Raw genomic sequence first — 21,586 nt, forward strand, 5'->3', positions numbered from 1 at the left:
TGACTTCCACAGGTTCACCACTCCATTGGATGAAGAAGTTTCTTGTTATCTCTGTTCTAAAAGGTATTGCCATCACTCTAAGGCTATGCCCTCGAGTCCTAGTCTTCCCTATCAATGGAAAAATCTTCCCAACATCCACTCTGTCCATGCCATTCAGTATTCTGTATGTTTCAATTAGACACCCCCTCATCCTTTTAAACTCCATTGAGTATAGATCCAGAGCCCTCCAACGTTCTGCACACGTTAAGCTTTTCATTTCTGGGACCATTCTTGTGAACCTCCTTTGAAGAAGCTCCATGACCAGTACATCTTTCCTGAGGTATGGGAACTAAAACTGCACACAATACTCCAAATATGGTGTAAGTAGAGCATTATGGAGCCTCAGAAGTACATCCTTACTTTTATATTCAAGTTCCCTCAAAATAAGTGCCATCATTGCATTTGCCTTCCTAACTACTGCCCCCCCATGCAAGTTTATCTTCAGAGAATCCTGGACTGGAACTCCTGAGTCTTCTTACACTTCAGACTTCTAAATTTTCTCTACATTTAGAAAATAGTCCATTCTTCCTACCAAAGTGCATGACTTCACACCTCCCCACTTTGGACTCCATCTGTCATTTCTTTGCCCACTCTCCTAACCTGACCAAATCTTCTGAAGCCTGCCCGCCCCCTTAATGCTGCATATCCCTCTACCTATCTTTGTATTGTCTGCAAACCTAGCCAGAATTTCCTCAGTTCCTTCATCTAGATCATTAATATATAAAGTGAAAAGTTGTCCCAACACTGGGTCTTGAGGAACACCACTTGTCACCGGCTACCATCCTGACAGGGATGAAGGGCTTTTGCCTGAAACGTCGATTTCGCTGCTCGTTGGATGCTGCCTGAACTGCTGTGCTCTTCCAGCACCACTAATCCAGTAGGGACCCTTTTATCCCCACTCTCTGCTTTCTGCCAGACAGCCAAACTTCTATCCATGCTAGCACCTTGCCTCTGACACCATGGGCCCTTATCTTATTCAGTAGCCTCTTGTGCAGAACCTTGACAAAGGCCTTCTTTAAGTCCAGGTAGATAATATCCATTGGCTCGCTCCTTGGTCTAACCTGCACATTACTTGCTCAAGAATTCTATCAAATTTGTCAGGCATGACCTCCCTTTGATGAAACCATGCTGACCCTACCCTATTTTATCACGCACTTTCAAGTATTCAGAAACCTCATCCTTCACGATGGATTGCAGGATTTTACCCATGACCAAGGTTAGGCTAATCAGTCTGTAATTTTCTGTCTTTTGCCTTACTTCCTTTTCAAACAGGCGTGTCACATTAGTGATTTCCAGTCCTCTGGGATCTTCCTTGATTCTAGTGATTCCTGAAAGATCACCACTAATGCCTCCACTATCTTTTCAGTGATCTCCCTTAGAACTCTGGGATGTAAGTCCATCTGGTCTGATTTATCCCCCTTCAGGCCATTGAGTTTTTCTAGCACCTTCTCCCTGGTGATGGCCACCATACTCAGCTCTGCCCCCTCACTCTCTTGAATTTTTAGGATATTACTCGTGTCTTCCACCACGAAGTAATTATTCAGTTCCTCAGCCAGAGGTGATAGAACATAGAACAATACAGCGCAGTACAGGCCCTTCGGCCCTCAATGTTGCATCAACCTGTGAAACTAATCTGAAGCCCATCTAACCTACACTATTCCATTATCATCCACATATTTATCCAATGACCATTTAAATGCCCTTAAAATTGGTGAGTCTACTACTGTTGCAGGCAGAACATTCCATGCCCTTACTACTCTGAATAAAGTACCTACCTCTGACATCTGTCCTATATTTATCGCCCATCAATTTAAAGCTATGTCCCCTCGTGCTAGCCATCACCATCCGAGGAAAAAGGCTCTCACTGTCCACCCTCTGATCATCTTGTATGTCTGTATTAAGTCACCTCTTAATATATCGTCTCCAATGAAAACCACCTCAAGTCACATGATATCTAAGAAGGCCCCACAACAGAGGCCACATGCATTAAAATTACAAACAAAAAGGTTGGGAAGGCAATCACATTGTTGGGAGTGTACTATAGACCCTCCCCAAACAGTTAGGGAGAGATAGAAGGGAAGATACGTTGGTATACTTCAGACTTCTGTAAAAATAATCAGATAGCAATAGTACAAGATTTCAGCTTCCCCAGTATTAACTGGAATTAACATGTGAAAGGCTTAGAATAGGTAGATTCCTTAAAATGTACCCAGATGAATTTTTTAAGCCAGTATGTAGAAAGTCCTACAAGAACCAGGGTAATGCTGGACATAATTTTGAAAAATGAAGCCAATGTTTGTGGGAGAGCATTTCAGTAATAGTGACCATAACTCAGTAATGTTTAAGTTAGTAATGTAAAAGGACAAAGATAAATCAGAAATAAAACTTTTGAGGAACGCCATTTTAATGTGAAAAGACAGGATCTGACCAAAGTGGATTGGGAGCAGCTATTTGTTGAAAGATTTACATTGGAACAGTGCGAGTCGGTCAAAAAGTGTAAGGCCAATGAAAGTGTAAGGCCAACATGTTCCTGTAAAGGTGAAGAACGGGACCAGAAAATTCCAGAGAATCCTGAATGTTGGCCAATGTATGTGATTGATATGGGGAAAAGAAGGAAGCGATGGGAGGCAAGGAAGTAGATTTCAGAGGCCCTGATATTAATCTTCCAATCCTCTCTGGACACAAAAGAGATGCTAGAGTACTGGAAAACAATGAATGTTGTACCATTACTCAAGAAAGGTGGTAGGGCTAAACCAGAAAGCTACAGGTCAGTGTGAGAAAATGCATTGGCAAAGAATCTGAGGGATGGAATTAATTTCTATAGAGAGGCAAGGATGAATCACGGATATGCACCTTGTCTGACAGGTTTGATTGAGTTTTTTAAGTAGGTGACAAGACGTATGGAGAAGGGTCACGCAGTGTACCTAGTCTGCATGAACTTTGGTAAGGCTTTCGACTAGGTCTAGCATGGGAGACTGGTCAAGAAGGTTAATGCTTACAGGATCCAAGGCAAATGGCAAATTGGATCCGAAATTGCCTTTGTGACAGGAGGCAGAGGCTGGTGGTCCAAGACCCCACCCCTCCAACCGTAACAAGGACAGAACGCCCCTGGTGCTCACCTTCCACCCTACAAACCTTCGCATCAACCAAATCATCCACCGACATTTCCGCCACCTCCAAAAAGACCCCACCACCAGGGATATATTTCCCTCCCCACCCCTTTCCGCCTTCCGCAAAGACCGTTCCCTCCGTGACTACCTGGTCAGGTCCACACCCCCGTACGACCCACCCTCCCATTCTGGCACTTTCCCCTGCCACCGCAGGAACTGTAAAACCTGTGCCCACACCTCCTCCCTCACCTCTATCCAAGGCCCTAAAGGAGCCTTCCACATCCATCAAAGTTTCACCTGCACATCCACCAATATCATTTATTGTATCCGTTGCTCCCGATGTGGTCTCCTCTACATTGGGGAGACTGGGCGCCTCCTAGCAGAGCGCTTTAGGGAACATCTCCGAGACACCCGCACCAATCAACCAAACCGCCCCGTGGCCCAACATTTCAACTCCCCCTCCCACTCTGCCGAGGACATGGAGGTCCTGGGCCTCCTTCACCGCCACTCCCTCACCACCCGACGCCTGGAGGAAGAACGCCTCATCTTCCGCCTCGGAACACTTCAACCCCAGGGCATCAATGTGGACTTCAACAGCTTCCTCATTTCCCCTTCCCCCACCTCATCCTCGTTTCAAACTTCCAGCTCAGTTACTGTCTCCTTGACTTGTCCGACCTGCCTATCTTCTTTTCCACCTATCCACTCCACCCTCTCCTCCTTGACCTATCACCTTCATCTCCTCCCCCACTCACCCATTGTACTCTATGCTACTCTCTCCCCACCCCCACCCTCCTCTAGCTTATCTCTCCATGCTTCAGGCTCACTGCCTTTATTCCTGATGAAGGGCTTTTGCCCGAAACGTTGATTTCGCTGCTCGTTGGATGCTGCCTGAACTGCTGTGCTCTTCCAGCACCACTAATCCAGTATTTGATTTTCAGCATCTGCAGTCATTGTTTTTACCTTGTCCAAGATTCATTGTTGTGTCCCTTGTTTGTTGTTAATGATCTAGACATAAATCTGGAGGTTGATCTGTAAATTCACAGATAACATGAAAATTGGTTGTGTTATAGGGAGGAGGAAAGCCTTAGACGACAGGACGATTAGAGAGGCTGGCCAGATGGGCTGAATAGTGAAAATTTGAGAAGTTTAAAGTGATGTATTTTGGGAGGACTAACATTGCAAGGGAATACATGATAAATGGTAACATCCTACGAAGTGGCATGACAATCAGTGGGATCTTAGTGAGTATGTCCACAGATCAAGAGGAGAGATGGATAAGGTGATTAAGGTGGCATATATGTATATATGATTTTTAAAAAATATTTAATTGAATATAAGAGCATTTATTATGAAGGGGAAAGTATAAGATGTTAGTTGGGTCACAGCTGGAGAACTGTGTGCAGTTCTGGTTTCCCTAATCTTTGAAGGATGTGTTTTTATCAGAGAGGTGGAAAAGAGATTCACCAGGATATTGCTGGTCTGGAGTATTTTAACAATGTTGAGAGAGATTGGATAGGCTGAACCTGTTCTCCTTGGAGCAGAGAAAGCTGAGGTGGGACCTCACTTAGGTGTACAATATTATAGAGGGTATAGACAGAGTAGATAGGAAGCAATTTTTCCCCTTAGTAGGGGAATCATTTACAAAGAGGATGGTGGTTATCTAGAAATCACTCCTTGAAAGGATGGTAGAGGCAAGAATCATCACCACATTTAAGAAGTATTTAGGGAATCACTTGAAGTGCCGGAGCTTTAAAGGCTGTGGTTCAAGTGCTGGGAAATGGGATGAATATAGATGGATGCACGATGACCAGCTAGGACAGAATAGGCTGAAGGGCCTCTTTTTGTCCAGTGAAACTATATGATTCTATTACTTTGTTGATAATTATGATTCTTTGCCTTTTTCAGTTATTTAACTATGCTGGAGGATCACTGACTGTAAGCGACAAATTTTCTCCTGATCGAAAGCGATATACGATTCCCAGCATTCATATTGAGAAACCTTGGAGCCACTACAAGCCTTTGATCACTAAGGCCTCAAAGGATTGGTCTCAATTTGTCTCAGAGTGTGGGGAATTTGTGCTTCCCAAAAGGGACTTCAACGGTAAGAGACTTAGAGAACAGTTGCTGCAAATGACACTCACTGTTTTCAAATTTTGAAAACGGGCACTCTGTTTATATTTTACTGTCATCATTATAAGGGGAACCCTAAGAAGCTCAAATCCCCTTCTTGGTACTTTCATTGTGTCAGTTTATTCGAATAATATATTGTGATACAAAATTGTAACCAGTTTAAAACCATCATTGAATTTTAGTACTTTTTGACTGATTGACTATTAAATGAGGTTTATGTTATTTTACTATAAGTCAGAAAAGTGAGGTTTCCAATATCAATTCTGTGGAACCCCATTTTTAACTTGTCTCTAGTTTGAGAAATGTCCATCAATACTTATCCCCTGTTTTCTATCCTTTAGACTTCTAACTAATGCTGCCAAGGACCCATCAATCTCAAACATTTCTAATTTGCTAATCAATCTGCCATGTGACACCGTACCAAAGATCTTTCTGAAAGTCCAAATATACACCACCCACAGCACTAGCATCATCCACTACCTGTATTACCTTGTCAAAGTGTTCAATTAAATTTGTCAGGTTTGATCTGCCCTTGACAAAGCCATGCTGACTATTTGATATTAACATATTTTTCTCTTCTATATATTTATTTTATCCTGTATTATGGCTTCCATCAGTTTTCCCACTGTTCATGTCAAGCTGAAAGGTCTGTAGTTTTCAAGGTTATCTTTTGCTCATTTCTGAAATGACGACGTCACATTTGCAATCCTTCAGTCCCTTAGGATTAATTGTGTGTTCAGACAGGCCTGAAAAATTTCTGTCAACGGCTCCGCAATTTGCTCCTTTACTTCTCTCTGCAATCTAGGATGCATCCCATTTGGACCTGGCCACTACTCTACCTGGAGTACTGACAGGTAAAAACAATGACTGCAGATGCTGGAAACCAGATTCTGGATTAGTGTTGCTGGAAGAGCACAGCAGTTCAGGCAGCATCCAAGGAGCAGTAAAATCGACGTTTCGGGCAAAAGCCCTTCATCCAGCCTTTTTTTAATAGATATTTTTATTAGAAATTTAACATTTTTACCAGTTTACAAAAATAAACAAAACTCTCAAGTACAAACATTGATATACAATTAAATCTTAAATATATAACCAAAATTTAACAAAAGAAAAATACCGAGAAAGAAAAAAAACAAAACTCAACTAACTACTAATCTAACCTACAACTAACCAGAGTGTATATTTAAGTCTCTTACATTATTCAAATGTAATAATTCAAATGAAAGAGAAAAAAAAGCAAAAAAAACAACGGATAACATAGAAATTGGGTAGTGAGATACATGCTCGGAATGTGTTAACATCAAATGTAACAAAATCTGTATTCGTCCGGGATTCCTCTCCCAAGGGGCCCCGGACCAGCCAGGTTCGTAATCTCAATTAAATAAAAGCCCTTGTTAGGATAGCCGAAATATCTGTATTCATATAATTCAAGAAGGGCTGCCATATTTTATAAAATAATTCGGTCTTTCGGTGCATCATATTTGTAAGGAAGTCAAGGGGAATACATTCCATAATTAATCTGTGCCAGTTTGAAAGTCCAGGGGGGCCCTCAGCCACCCAGTTTACCAAAATATTTTCCCTTGCACAGAAAGAGAGAATAGAAAATAGTCTCTTCCGTACATGTCCGGGGAGGGAAAGTTCGAAAAGCCATAAAAGAGAGATACAGGGTCCACTTTAATTTCCGTTCCTAAAATTTCTGTCAGGGTACTTGCTACTTTAGTCCAGTATCTATGGATCTTATGACAGGTCCAGAGACAATGTACAAGATTTCCCACCTCTATTTTACATTTGGGACACATTGGAGATGCTCCTGCCTTAAATTTTGCCAATTGATCCGGTGCTATATGGGCCCTATGAAGTATCTTCAGCTGGATAGCCTGAGTTCTGTTACAGATGGTGATTCTTCTGGTGTTTTCCCAAATGTCATTCCACGTTTCTATAGAGATTTCTAGTCCCAATTCCTGATCCCATGTTTTAAGCAGATTGTCCATATCTCCCGATACCTGATCATGTAGTAAATGATAAATAGTACTGACGGAAGATACCCCCACTGGTCGTAGTACTCTACATTCTCTATCTGATTTATAAAGACTATCTAATAACGTAGTCTTCTATATATAATCTCGAATTTGGAAGTATCGATAGAGGTCTCCATTAGGTAATCCGAATTTCTGACGCAGCTGTTCAAAAGATATCAGGACCCCATCTTTAAATAGGTCCCCTAGACATGAGATACCCCTGTATCTCCAGAGTTTAAAAGTGGCGTCTGTAAACCCCGGTTGGAATCCCCATGCTCCCACTATCGGCACATAGGGGTTTTATGTGAGTTGCCCTCATTTTGCCGCATTATATTCCAAGCTTTAATTGTGTTTAGTATTATAGGGTTTTTACAGTCATCCGTAATGATTTTCCTCTTGTCTGAAAATAAGAGGTTAATAAGTGGGCATTTTACTTGAGAAGCCTCGATATCCAGCCAGATTGACTGTGGATCAGACAAGACTCAATCAGCTATGTAACTTAATATTTCCTAAAATCTGGGAAGTCCAATCCTCCCCTTGCCTGTGGCAGCTGTAGCTTCTTCAGCTTAATGAGGGGCCGTCTATGATTCCAGATAAAGGAACCCAACCAGCCATATAATTTACATAGTGCCAGCCTCGGCAGCATCACCGGAAGCATTCTCATAGGGTATAGGAGACGGGGCAGGACATTCATTTTAATTAGTGCTATTCTACCCAGCCAAGAAATTGGAAGGTCTCCCCATCGCTGGAGGTCCTGCCTTATCCTTTCCAGTAAATGCACAAAGTTAGCCTTGTATAACTGACCAAATACTGGGGTAATAAAAATGCCTAAATATAAGAAACCCTCCAGGGACCAATGAAAGGGAAAATGGGATCCATCCACTAAGTGGGATATCATAGCAAGGCCACCCATTGGCATAACCTCTGATTTTGAGAAATTAATTTTCTAGCCTGAGAATGCGCTAAATATATTAATAACTTGGATTAAGCGAGGTACGGACATCAGAGGATTACTGAGGAATAGAAGAACATCATCTGCATACAGGGTAATTTTATGTTTACCTGTACCAATCCTCGGGGCCGTTATATTAGGATCAGCCCGTATAGCTTCTGCTAGTGGTTCAATTATTAGCGTAAATAACAATGGCGAGAGAGGACATCCCTGACGGCAGCCCCTATCCACACTGAAGCTCTCCGAACCTAATCCATTGGTAACCACAACTGCTTTAGGATCACTATACAATGTTGAGACCCATTTGGTAAACACCTGTCCAACGCTAAACCTTTCCAATGTGTAAAACAAATATGACCATTCAACCCTATCAAATGCCTTTTCCGCGTCTAATGAAACTACTACTCCTGGTATCTTTCCCTGATGACAGGCTGGAATCATATTCAAAACCCTTCTAATATTATTGGATGATCTACGGCCCTTAATAAACCCCGTCTGATCCTCTTTTATGATATGTGGCAGTACCCTTTCTAGTCTCAATGCTAACATTTTAGAAGGGATTTAAAAATCTACATTTAGCAAGGATATTGGTCTGTATGACGCACAATCTTCTGGATCCTTTCCTTTTTTAAGGATAAGAGAGATATTTGCCTCTTTTAGTGAAGGCAGGAGACAGCCCTGACTATATGCATCGTTCTACATGTCCATAAGTGGACCAGCCAGTATTCCTGAAGAAGAGCTCATGCCCGAAACGTCAATTCTCCTGTTCCTTGGATGCTGCCTGACCTGCTGTGCTTTTCCATCAACACATTTTCAGCCAATATTTCTGTAAATTCTTTATAGAATTTAGTTTGAAAACCATCTGGGCCTGGTGCTTTACTGCTCTGAAGTTGCCTGATTGCATCAAGTATTTCTTGGACTGTTAGGGGAGCATTTAAGACCGATACCTGTTCTGGAGTTAGGCCCGGAAAGGTCAAATTTTAAAAAAATGATTGCATCCTCCTAGTCCTGTCTTCACAATCCTGCGATTTATATAACTCAGAATAAAATACTCTAAAGATCGCATTAATCTTTTTATGATCATGAGTCAAAATACCCGTACTTTCCTTGATAGACGTGATAGTTTGAGGGGCCTTTTTTTTCTTTGCAAGAAATGCTAAGTATCTACCCGGTTTGTCGCCAAATTCATATAACCTTTGTTTTGCAAATAATATTTCCCTCTTAGCCGTTTGGGTAAGCGTAGTGTTTAGAGCTGTCCTAAGGGCCGTAATCCTTTGCAATTTGATAATAGAAGGTCTATCAGTGTATGCAGTTTCAGCTGCTTTTAAGCAAGCTTCGAGCAGACGCTGTTGTTCTCCCTTTAATTTTTTCTGGGTCGCTGAGTAGGAGATGATCAAACCTCGCCTGTAAGCTTTGATGGTCTCCCACATCATTGATGGGTTGCTAGCCGTACCTGAATTAATTTCTAAACAAGTTTTAAATTCTTGAGAGAAGTACTTTACAAATTTACTATCTTTCATTAGGAAGGGGTCCATCCGCCAATGCCGAGGGGATGTCCCATTGTTCCTTGCCTTAGTTTCCATATATGCAGCAGCGTGGTCGGAAATTGCTATACTACCTATTTTACAGGATGATATGGAATTTTTAAAAATCGAGGGGGCAAAAAACATATCAATTCTGGTATGACATTTATGTGGATTGGAGTAAAAAGAAAAATCTCTGCCCTGTGGATGAAGACATCTCCATACATCTACTAATCCTAATTCTTTGTTCAGATCCACCAATTGTCTAGATCTGGGAGATACTCCTGCAGTACTCTTGGGAATCCTATCTATTTCTGGATCCATAATACAATTAAAGTCTCCCCCTATAATTGTATGATGGGCACCAAGAGCCATCAATTTTGAGAAGGTTTCTGTTATAAATTTAAGGGGGTGTGCTGGGGGGGCAGTACAAATTTAAAATCCCATATTCCGCTCCATTTATAAGGGCTTTAATCAGAATATATCGTCCAGATTCGTCTTTTATCTGATTTAGGATTTTGAAAGGGAAATTCTTCTGAATAAGAATAACAACTCCCCTACTTTTTGAGCTAAAAGAAGAAAAAAAGGCCTGATCAAATCCACCCTGTCGTAATTTCAAGTGTCCTTTATCCAACAGGTGTGTCTCCTGTAGGAGAGCTATATCAACTCTTTCTTTCTTGAGATTTGATAATATTTTCTTCCTTTTGACTGGTGAATTACTCCCCTTGACATTCTAGGTGCACCACTTAACTGACTGATCAACCATAATTGTCCGGGCAAATCCAAGACCCCTCAGGAGGGGAAACCCTATCCAGAACATCCCGAGCATAGAGCATATAAAATTCACAAAAATAAAGGCTCTCTAATACACTCACAACAGTATAATAAAAAACTATTTCTAAATAATAATAAAAAATAAAACGTATTTAAATGGAGAATTTCCCCCTTGTTCCCAGGGGGTGTCATTTCCTTTCCAAAGGTCCATCGTATCCTCTCCCAACCAATGCCCCACCCTTGCCCCAGGCGCTCCTCAATAGGATGAGGAGAATTCAGATATAATACAAAGCTAGAGTGAACAGTGAGCACCCTACCCCCACCCACACCAACACCTGGATATATTTGATAATGTTAATACCATGTATAAACATATATAACTATAAAATTACAACCTCAACAAATAATAATTAAATATAATAATGCAAAATAACAAGGGAAAAACAACCCCGCTCCTTGAGACGGAGGTAAAATAGAATAAGGTAACCACCTCCCCACACCAACATTAACTAAACCCTCCGGCTTATATACATACATACATATATACATACACACATACATACATAGAATAATAAAAAAAAAACCAAGGTGGGGAGAAAATCATTAGAGAACAAATAAATAAATCCCTCTCCCTACTCTCCAAGGTAATATTAAACAGCAAGGTAAGAAAAAAGAAAAAGTGGGGGGGATATAAACCGGAGTGGGGGAAGGCAAACCAACATCCATTATCTCTTACAATTTATCTAAGAGAGTCCAAAAATTCCTTAGCCTTTTCCGGCGATCCGAAGTTATACACTGATCCTTCATGGTTAAAGCGTAGCGTCGCTGGGTAGCATAAGGAATCCTGAATATTTAAGTCCCTTAAACACTTCTTTGCCTTATCGAATGCCTTCCTGTTTCGGACCAGAGCTGGGGAATAGTCCTTGAATAACATGACCTTGGATCCTTTATAGATCATGGCTTGGGAATCTTTTCCAAGATTTCTGGAGGCTTCTAGGAAAATCTGCTTCTCCTTATAGCTCTGCAGCCGGAACAGGACAGGGCGTGGGCGCTGGTTCGAGCCGGGCCCGCGTATTGCGACCCGGTAGGCCCATTCCACCCTTACCTGGCCTGATCCAGCCTCCAGATTTAAAAGCTGTGGCAGCCACTGCTCGAGAAACGCTGTAAGCTGGCCTTCCTCTTCTACTGTTCGAGAGTCCGGACCCGATCCATGGCCAATTTTGCTGTAGTTTCGGAGGTCGCGGCCTTTAGCTCTGCCCCTCCGACTCAGCGCTCGATTTCTTTAATGTCTCGGTCGTGCTTTTGCAGCACGGCCGAGAGTGAGTTCCATCGACTTCGGGATTCTTCAATGAAAGTGTCGATCTTCGCAAGTTTGGAGATGATTTCCTCGAGGCTCGCCACTGTAGGTAAATCCCCCGGGGCAGCTGCGGACGCCTCTGTTGCAGCTGGAGAGGGTGGGGGAGGGATTCTTGCTTGCTGAGAGCTGCGGGGTCCCTTCCCTTTAGTCATTTTTACTAAAGATTAGATTGTTTAAATTTAATACTAAGCAACTAATTAAATTAAACAGCTATTTTAAATGATTTGGTGAGTGTGGTGGGGGTGGGTGACCCACTTTGCCCAAGTCTTGGGAGGAGCACTGTAGAGTCAGACTTGCTGGGTCGCTGCCATCTTGGATCCCCCCATCCAGCCTTTATAGCAACTTTTTTAAAATATTTATCACTAGTTGTTCAGTTGCTCAACACCCACATTTTCAACTGGGCCATTGTCATCATTTTCTAATTTGGTAAAGACAGAAGCAGAATAATTATTTAGTACCACTGCTATACCTTTTCTTCAGTGACCAGCTTACCTGCTCCTTGGCTCCATTCTATCCTTCACTAATCTTTTACTATTGATATGTTTGAAGAACATTTTACTATGTGTTTTACTGCAGCTTGCCATCCTTTGCTCATGCTTCCTTATTCCACCCTTAGCCTTTCTTCTGCATTTGAGAAACTCTTCCTGATTTCTTTTGCTATTATTACTCTGGTGTGTATCATATGTCTCCTTTTCCTTTCTTACTTTCTCATCAATATCCTAGTCATCCAGGCTACCCTAGCTTTGGATATTCTGTATTTATTCCTTGTGAGTATGTATCTTAGATTGCACACTATTCATCTCTGAAAATGTTTCCATTCTTCATCAACTGTTTTATCCACTAAAACGCAATTCCAATCAGTGTACTCCAGTTCAATTTTTAGATCTCTAAAATCTGCCCTTTTCCATTCTGGCATCTTAATCATTTGTAATAGTTGGTGATTTTAATACCCCTAGAGTCAGACAGCATGGAAACAGACCCTTCAGCCCAACTCGTTCTTTCCAGCCAGGTCTCCTGAATGGAACTAATCCTATTTGCCAGCATTTGGCTCATATCCCTCTAAACCGTGCCTTTTAAGTGTTGTAATTGTACTGCCTCGACTGGCAGCTTGTTCCATACTCGTACCACGCTCTGTGCCAAAAGGTTACCTCTTAGATCCTTCTTAAATCTTTCCCCTTCCACCTTAAATGTTTGCCCTCGAGTTTTGGACTCCCTCACTCTAGGAAAAAGACCTATCTATACCCCTCATGATTTTATACACCTCTATAAGGTCATCCCTCAGCCTCCAATGCTCCAGGGAGAAAAGCCCCAGCCTATTTAGCCTATTCACCCTGTAACTCAAACCCTTCAGTTCCAGCAACATCCTTGTAAATATTTTCTGCACCCTCTCAAGTTTAACAACATCCTTCAGATCTGGTAAAGGTGGCAGATGTAAGAACTTAAGTGAACCCGATGGGTTTTTAATGCAATTAATAATAGTTTCATGATAGCATCACTGACTACCTTTCAATTCTCGTTTTTTTAATTGAATCCAAATTCTACCAGATACTGAGGTGGGATTGGAACCCGTGTACCCAGAGGGCTTCTGGATTACTTATCTCATTACATTATTGTTGTGCCACCACTTCCCCTGAGTTATTTCAAACCTAAGTTCAGTATAATATAGTTTATAGTACTTTTGGGTGTGTCCATGGACCACTGACTATTTTTTCTGTTCCTTTCAGATGTACACTTCTCTGGTTATGCAGTCAGATATTTGAAACCCAACATTACCCAGTCCTGGAAGGTAGATTCAAAATTTCGTTTTCACTCGTTGTGCTACTGCTATATCATTCCCCTGTTAGAGTTTTAAAATAACCACTATGTGTCACTTTTCAGTATCACCTTCATTCAGAGCCATCGGTTTCCAAATATGATCAGAAACCTGTCCCATATGAAACTTGGTAAGACTACATAAAGATTGTTCAATCAAATTCCTGCCTAAGTCTAACTATTTACTTACAATGTTCCCTTTCCCCCCATTTTCAACAGGAACCGATACAGAAGGTTATCCAGTCCATTCAGGTACTTGTGTTTGACTTTGTAGTACAGCACTCTTAGATATTGGTATTTTCTCATTCCTGATGAAGGGCTTTTGCCCGAAACATCGATTTTCCTGCTCCTCGGAAGCTGCCTGACCTGCTGTGCTTTTCCAGCACCACTCTAATCTAGACTCTGATCCAGCATCTGCAGTACGCACTACTGTAATATTCATCCTACCCTCACCCAATGTCCAGTCCCAAAACATATCTCACAGCTTTCACACAAAGCCATCTATTCTTCTATGACAGCTACATCACTCAAATGCCTTGTACCATATTCATTGACATACATCCCTGGTCCTTTCAGGACAAAGTTCTAAACAACTGGAGGCAACAGGAGTTAATGAGAGAAGCCCAGGTGTTCCCAAATAGGACACCATAGTGGTCATTTCTGGAATACGCACCACTGAATCCTTCTGCTTCCACTGTGGGCACTAGTGACTTGAAACCATTAAAGATAATTCCCATTCTTTCTTTTCACTTGCTACTTCCCATCCCTTCTGTTTAAGTATGAATGTCTTGCTTTACCCTTCTGTCTTTTTCCTTTGAGATATCCAAATGGCGCATCTTGACCTAGTAGAGGAGAAACACCATGAAGTGATGATGGTGAAGACACAGTACCATCACACTTCTCACACTTATGGCCAGAAAATCAGTTACTGATAATGCGTGTATCTTGAAGGATGGATTATAGGCAGGCTGTGCATATGGTGAGACACTGGGTACAACTACTGTGTACCCAGGGCATTGAGCTAAGATTGTGAAGGTGTCTGCTTGCTCGACATTGAGGCAGGACACAAGTTTCACTGCAAAGGACTCTGAAAGCAAAAATCTTGATAGGAATGGACCGCTTAAATATTTATTGCATGGTTTATTTATTTATATTTATTTAGCCTTTAAATTTGCCTAATGACTGTGCAGTTTGGAAGGAACATTGCTGAACACTTATGAACAAATGAATGCATTAGGAAGCCAATCAGAAAACCTGCTGTTAAAAATCAAGCAGCCTGAGATGTTCAGCACTAACTTACGTATGGACACTCAAACTAGATGCGGAATCTGCTCGGGCCCCATGACCCTGCTTCATCCTCAACTCAGATCATGACAGATCTGATCGCTCCGTAGTCTTGCCCTATCCAAATAACCTTTCAGCTTCTTGCCTGTCAAGAATAGCCCTTCATGGTGTTCCTCCTCTACTGGGTCAAGATGCACCATTTGGATACCTCAAAGGAAAAAGACAGAAGGATAAAGCAAGACATTCATACTTAAACAGAAAGGGTGGGTGGCACGGTGGTACAGTGGTTAGCACTGCTGCCTCACAGCGCCAGAGGTGTGGGTTCAATTCCCACCTCAGGCGACTGTCTGTGAGGAGATTGCACATTCTCCCCATGTCTGTGTGGGTTTCCTCCCACAGTCCAAAAATGTGCAGGCTAGGTGAATTGGCCATGCTAAATTGCCCGTGATGTTAGCTGAAGGGGTAAATGTAGGGGAATTGGTCTGGGTGGGTTGCGCTTCGACGGGTCGGTGTGGACTTGTTGGGCCGAAGGACCTGTTGCCACACTGTATGTAATCTAAATATGAGGAAAGGAAATCCAAAGACTCATAACCATGTGAGATTTAAAAAAAAAGTCCATGTATTTAAATGGCTGACAGGTAGCTCTAGATTCTCCCATAAGAGGAAATACCATTTCCACAATCATCCTGTCAATATCCTCCAGAATCACATATCTTCCAATCAAGTCACCTCTCCACTCTTGCAGTGAGCGCAAGTGTAGTTTGTCCAACATTTCCTCATAAGGCAATCCACCCAGTTATTTTTTATTCACTCATGGGACATGGGTGTTGCTGGCTGGCCAGCATTTATTGCCCATTCCTGGTTGCCCTTGAGAAGGTGATGGTTAGCTGCCTTCTTGATCTGCTGCAGTCCATGTACTGTAGTTGATCCATAATACCATTCAGGAGGGAATTCCAGGATTTTGATCTAGTGACAGTGAAGGAATGTTAATATATTTCCAAATCAGGATGGTGAGTTGCTTGGAGAGAAACTCGCAGGTGGTAGTGTTCCATGTATCTGCTGTCATAATGGAAATGGTCTTGGGATTGGAAGGTGCTGTCTCAGGATCTTTGGTGAATTTCTGCAGTGCATCTTGTAGATAGTACAGACTGTTGCAACTGAACATCAGTGGTGGAGGAAGTGAATGCTTATGGATGTGGTGCTAATCAAGTGGCTGTTTTCTCCTGGCTGATGTCAAGCTGCTTGAGTGTGGTTGAAGCTGAACTCCACCAGGCAAGTGTGGGGTATTACATCACTCTCTTAGTAGAAGGCTTTTAAAAATCAAGAGGTGAGTTACTTGCTGCAGTATTCATAGCCTCTGACTAGTTCTTGTAGCCACTGATTTTATATGGCGAGTCCAGTTGAGCTTTTTTTTAGATTAGATTAGATTACTTACAGTGTGGAAACAGGCCCTTCTGCCCAACAAGTCCACACCGCCCCGCCGAAGCGCAACCCACCCATACCCCTACATTTGCCCCTTACCTAACACTATGGGCAATTTAGCGTGGCCAATTCACCTGACCTGCACATCTTTGGACCGTGGGAGGAAACCGGAGCACCCGGAGGAAACCCATGCAGACACGGGGAGAACGTGCAAACTCTACACAGTCAGTCACCTGAGGTGGGAATTGAACCCAGGTCTCTGGTGCTGTGAGGCAGCAGTGCTAACCACTGTGCCACCGTGCCGCCCACAGTCAATGGTAGTCCCCTAAGGTTAGATTCAGGAGGCTGAATGGCCCTGGTAGAACCCAAACTAGGTGTCATTGAGCAAGTTATTGCTGAGTAGGTGCTGTTTCATAGCACAATTGCTGACATCTTCCATCACTTTACTGATGATCGAAAGTAGACTGACAGGTTGGTAATTGGCCAGTTTGCGTTTGCCTGCTTTTTGTGAGCAGGACATACCGGTGCAATTTTCCACATTGTAGGATAGATGCCAGTGGTGTAACTGCACTGGAACAGCTTGGTTAGAGGAGCAGCATTTTCTGGAGCCCAAGTCTCCAGTACTATACCTGGAATGTTGTCAGGACCTTTGCAGTGCCCAGTCACTCCAACCATTTCTTGGTATCATGTGGAGTGAATCAAATTGACTGATGAGTGCCATCTGGGGACCACTGGAGAAGACTGAGATGACCCATCCACATGGCACTTCTGGCTGAAGATTGCTGCAAATGTTTCAGTCTTATCTTCAGTTTTAGAAACTTGAAAGGTTCAGAAAAGATTTACAAGGATGTTCCCAGGGTTGGAGGATTTGAGTTATAGGGAGAGGTTGAATAGGCTGGGGCTGTTTTCCCTGGAGCATCGGAGGCTGAGCTTATAGAGGTTTATAAAATTATGAGGGGCGTGGATAGGGTAAATAGACAAAGTCTCTTCCCTGGGGTGGGGGAATCCAGAAATAGAGGGCATAGGTTTAGAGTGAGAGGGGAAAGATATAAAAGAGACATAAGGAGCAACTTTTTCACGCAGAGGGTGGTACGTGTATGGAATGAGTTGCCAGAGGAAGTGGTGGAGGCTGGTACAATTGCAACAGTTAAAAAGCATCTGGATGGGTATACGAATAGGAAGGGTTTGGAGGGATATGGGCCGGGTGCTGGCAGGTTGGACTAGATTGGGTTGGGATATTTGGTCGGCATGCACAGGTTGGACCGAAGGATCTGTTTCCATGCTGTACATCTCTATGACTCTATTGGTCTAGTAAACCTTCTATGAAGTGCTTCCAGTATATGTACTTGTTTCCTCAAATAAGGAAGCCAGTTCTGTACATAGTTAAAAATCACACAACACCAGGTTATATTCCAACAGGTTTAATTGGAAGCACACTAGCTTTCAGAGCTTCCGGAAGCTAGTGTGCTTCCAATTAAACCTGTTGGAATATAACCTGGTGTGTGATTTTTAACTTTGTACACCCCAGTCCGACACTGGCATCTCCGAATCAGTTCTGTACATAGTTCTCTGGAGATGATCTTACAGATGCCCTATGTAATTGAAATCTAACTTCTGTACTTTGTATTCGATTCTCCTTGAAATCAATAATAATATTCCATTAGCTTTCTTAGTTACTTCCGTGGTTGCAAAACTAACCTTTTGCACTTTATGCAATAGATCTGCCTGATTCCCTGCACCTCAGAGCTCTGCAGTCTCCCACTTTTTTTTCTAATATTCTACACTAAAAGGGTGGTGGATGTTTTAAGCTCTCTTTCACAAGTGGCTGTGGATGCTGGATCAATTGTTAATTTTAAATCTGTCAAACAAAAGCATTAAGGGGTATGGGCTAACGGTAGGTATATGAAGTTAGGCCACAGAGCAACCATGATCTCATTGAATGGTGGAACAGCCTTAAGGTCTCATTGAATGGTGGAACAGCCTTAAGGGGCTGAATGACCTATTCCTATATTCCTAATTTGCTCTCTTAATTATTCCTGCCAGAGTGAACAATTCACAATTTTCCTACATTGTATTCTGTTTGCAAGAATTTTATTAACAATAATCATAATAACAAACTTTGAATATTTTCCTGATGACAGTCGTTAAGCTAACTGCCCTGTCGTATTTTGCTTTTTTAAAATTAACATCTTATATTCACTATTTTCATTCGAATAGAACCCTCCCCAAATCTATAGAATTTTGTAAAATTAAAACCAATGCATCAACCATCTCACTAGCGATGTCTTTAAAAACCCAAGGGTGAAATCCAATCATAACCTAGGGACTTGGCAGCACATAGCTTCATCATTTGCTTAGTACCACTTCCCGAGTAATCATAATTTTCTTAAATTCCTCCCTCCTTTCCATTTCCTGATTTACAGCTATTTTTCAATGTTACTTGTATCCTCAGCAGTGAAGACCTGTGCAAATTAGCTGTTGAATTCATGTCATTTTCTCATTTTCTGTTATTAATTCCCCAAACTCACTTTCTGTGGGACTATTGCTCACTTAAATAATCTTTTCCTTTTTAAAATCTTTATAGAAACTCTTAACTATATATTTCTAGCTTCCTTTCTTTTGCCATATATTTTCTTCTCTCATTATTGTGCTTTTAATCATTCTTTCATGTTTTTACATTCTGTCCAGTCTTCTGACTTGCCACCATCTTCACACAATTACTGTATATTCTTTCTCTTCAGGTTGATCATTTTCATTATTGTCAGAGTGTACCTTTCCACGCATTCTAAAATATCCCCTCAAATGTCTGTCACTGCATCTCTGTTCCTCTGTTGATCTATCCCTAACCCAATTTTTAAGTTAGCTGCACCTTAATAGAACCCATTTCTCTCTCATCTTTCTTTCAGCCATGTATTCATTTCTTTAACTTTATTTGTTCTATGTCAGTTTGCTCATGGCTCATTTCTTGATTATTATCTTTGAGATTCTGCTTTTTAATTTATTGCCTCGCTCCTCATATTGCCTATGCATAAGCCCTTTTCTTGGCTGGGCCATGTCGTTCATACCTACATGGACCATGGCAACTGAATCCTTCGACTCCCACCACATTCTCCTCCAGCCTTGAGCAGAGGGGCCATATCCTGACAAAACTGTCTTACTCACAGTCATATCCTCCTGTTCCTGACCAATGACCAAATTGGAAGACTCTTCTAAGGGTTGTGGTCACTCCTGGAATAAAGTTTTCAGAGTAGGTTTCCCCCTCCCTGTTGCATCAGTGACTGCAGCTCCACGCCCAACTCATAAACTCTAAGCTAAAGTTCATTGGGCCACTGATGCATCCAGGAGCTCCCACATCCTATATGTGCAACACATCACCTCCCCTGTCATCCTTATTGTGTCTCAATTAATTTATTTTTATTAATTACTTTATAATTAATAAACTCTGCTACTCCAAATAAGATTACCTTTTGGAAACTTTCCTAATGCTTTTGGTAATTGTCTTTGATGGGCTTTAAAAGGTAAGGGAAGTGAGCAAAATACTCGCCAAACAATCGCTTACTTGTTTTCCTATAATGTTTATTTATATCTGAATGCAATAGATTGACCAGGCTCATACCCTACCAAACCTATCTCCTCATATCCCAACACCATCCTGTCCCTCTTGGTACAGGAACTCCCCATGTACATTCGGGGCATCACCCACGGCCTCCACCTCCTCCATGAGTTTTGTTTCCCCGGCTGCCAGTGCCTCATCTTTACCATGGACATCCAGTCTCTGTACACATCCATCCACAATGGCGAAGGCCTCCAAGCCCTCCATTTCTTCCTGTCCCACCAACCCAACCATTATGCCTCCACCAACACACTCATTCGATTGGCAGAATTTGTCCTCACCCTCAACAACTTCTTCTTTGAATTCCTTCCACTTTCTTCAGACCAAAGGGACAGCCATGGGAATCCGCATGGGCCCTAGTTATGCTTGCCTCTTCATAGGATACATGGAACAGTCCATCTTCCACAGTTACACTGGCGACATTCCCCACTTATTCCTCCGCGACATTGATGACAGTATGGCGCCACCTCGTGTTCCCATGAGGAGATTGAATAGTTCATCAACTTCACAAACACCTTCCAACTTGACCTTCAGTTCACATGGATCACCTCTGACACCAATCTCCCCTCCCCTTCCTGGACCTCTCCATCTCTATTGCCAGTGACCGAATCAACAGACATCCATTTTAAACTCATCAACTCCCACAGCTACCTTGACTACACTTCTTCCTACCTCCCCTCCTATAAAAATGCAATCTCTTACTCGCAATTCCTTCACCTCTGCCGTATCTGCTCCCAGGAGGAGATGTTCCACTCCTGGATAAGCCTATTTCAAGGACCACAATTTCCCCTCCCACATGGTCAACAATGCCCTCCAGCATATCTCCTCCACTTCCCACACCTCCGCCCTTGAGCCCAGCCTTCCAACCACAAAAAGATAGAACCCCACCACCACCACTGGTCCCACCTTCCACCCCCGTAATCTCTGGATACAGCGTATTCTGGATGTAGGTTTGCTCGCTGTGCTGGAAGGTTCACTAAAGAGGAGGAAAACAACAACAAACTACCATTCCTGGATGTCACAGTAGAGTGAACAGCCAGTGGGGAACTTCAAACCAGCATTTACAGGAAAACAATACATACTGACCAAATACTGAACTACAGAAGCAATCATCCAACACCCACAAACGAAGCTGCATGAGAACATTCTTTCAACAAGCCACCACAGATTGCAGCACAGAGGAACTTCGCAAAGCAGAGGAAAATCACTTATATAGTGTATTCAAAAAGAACAGGTAGTCAAGGAAGACAGTCCGTTGATTTCTCAGCAACAAACCCCAACAAGCAGACAAAACATGTCCAGAAACCCGAGCCACTCTCCCCTGCATCAAAAACATCTCAGAAATGACTGACAGACTGCATCATGGTGGCCCACAAACCCACCAACACACTAAAACAGCAGCTAATGAACTTGAAACACCCTGTACAAACAACAAGCAAAACTAATGTCATTTTCAAAATACTTTGCAAGAACTGTACCAAACGCTACATTGGACAAACAGGCAGAAAACTAGCCACCAGAATGCATGAACATCAACTAGCCACAAAATGAC

The 21,586-nt window shown here is 42.3% G+C and overlaps 1 protein-coding gene across 3 annotated transcripts in view; it reads left to right on the plus strand.

Annotated features, from left to right (window-relative positions):
* Positions 1–21,586, plus strand: part of LOC140453197 (sperm microtubule inner protein 8-like) — a 28,055-nt gene that overhangs the window by 1,752 nt on the left and 4,717 nt on the right. For all 3 annotated transcript variants that reach the window (XM_072547711.1, XM_072547712.1, XM_072547713.1), the window contains 4 exons: positions 5,055–5,250; positions 13,628–13,689; positions 13,782–13,846; positions 13,935–13,967. In XM_072547711.1, coding sequence (XP_072403812.1) covers positions 5,055–5,250; positions 13,628–13,689; positions 13,782–13,846; positions 13,935–13,967 — 356 coding nt within the window. The remainder of the gene's footprint in view (positions 1–5,054; positions 5,251–13,627; positions 13,690–13,781; positions 13,847–13,934; positions 13,968–21,586) is intronic.

Source organism: Chiloscyllium punctatum, chromosome 26 (genome assembly GCF_047496795.1).
Source record: "Chiloscyllium punctatum isolate Juve2018m chromosome 26, sChiPun1.3, whole genome shotgun sequence".
Classification (NCBI taxonomy): domain Eukaryota; kingdom Metazoa; phylum Chordata; class Chondrichthyes; order Orectolobiformes; family Hemiscylliidae; genus Chiloscyllium; species Chiloscyllium punctatum.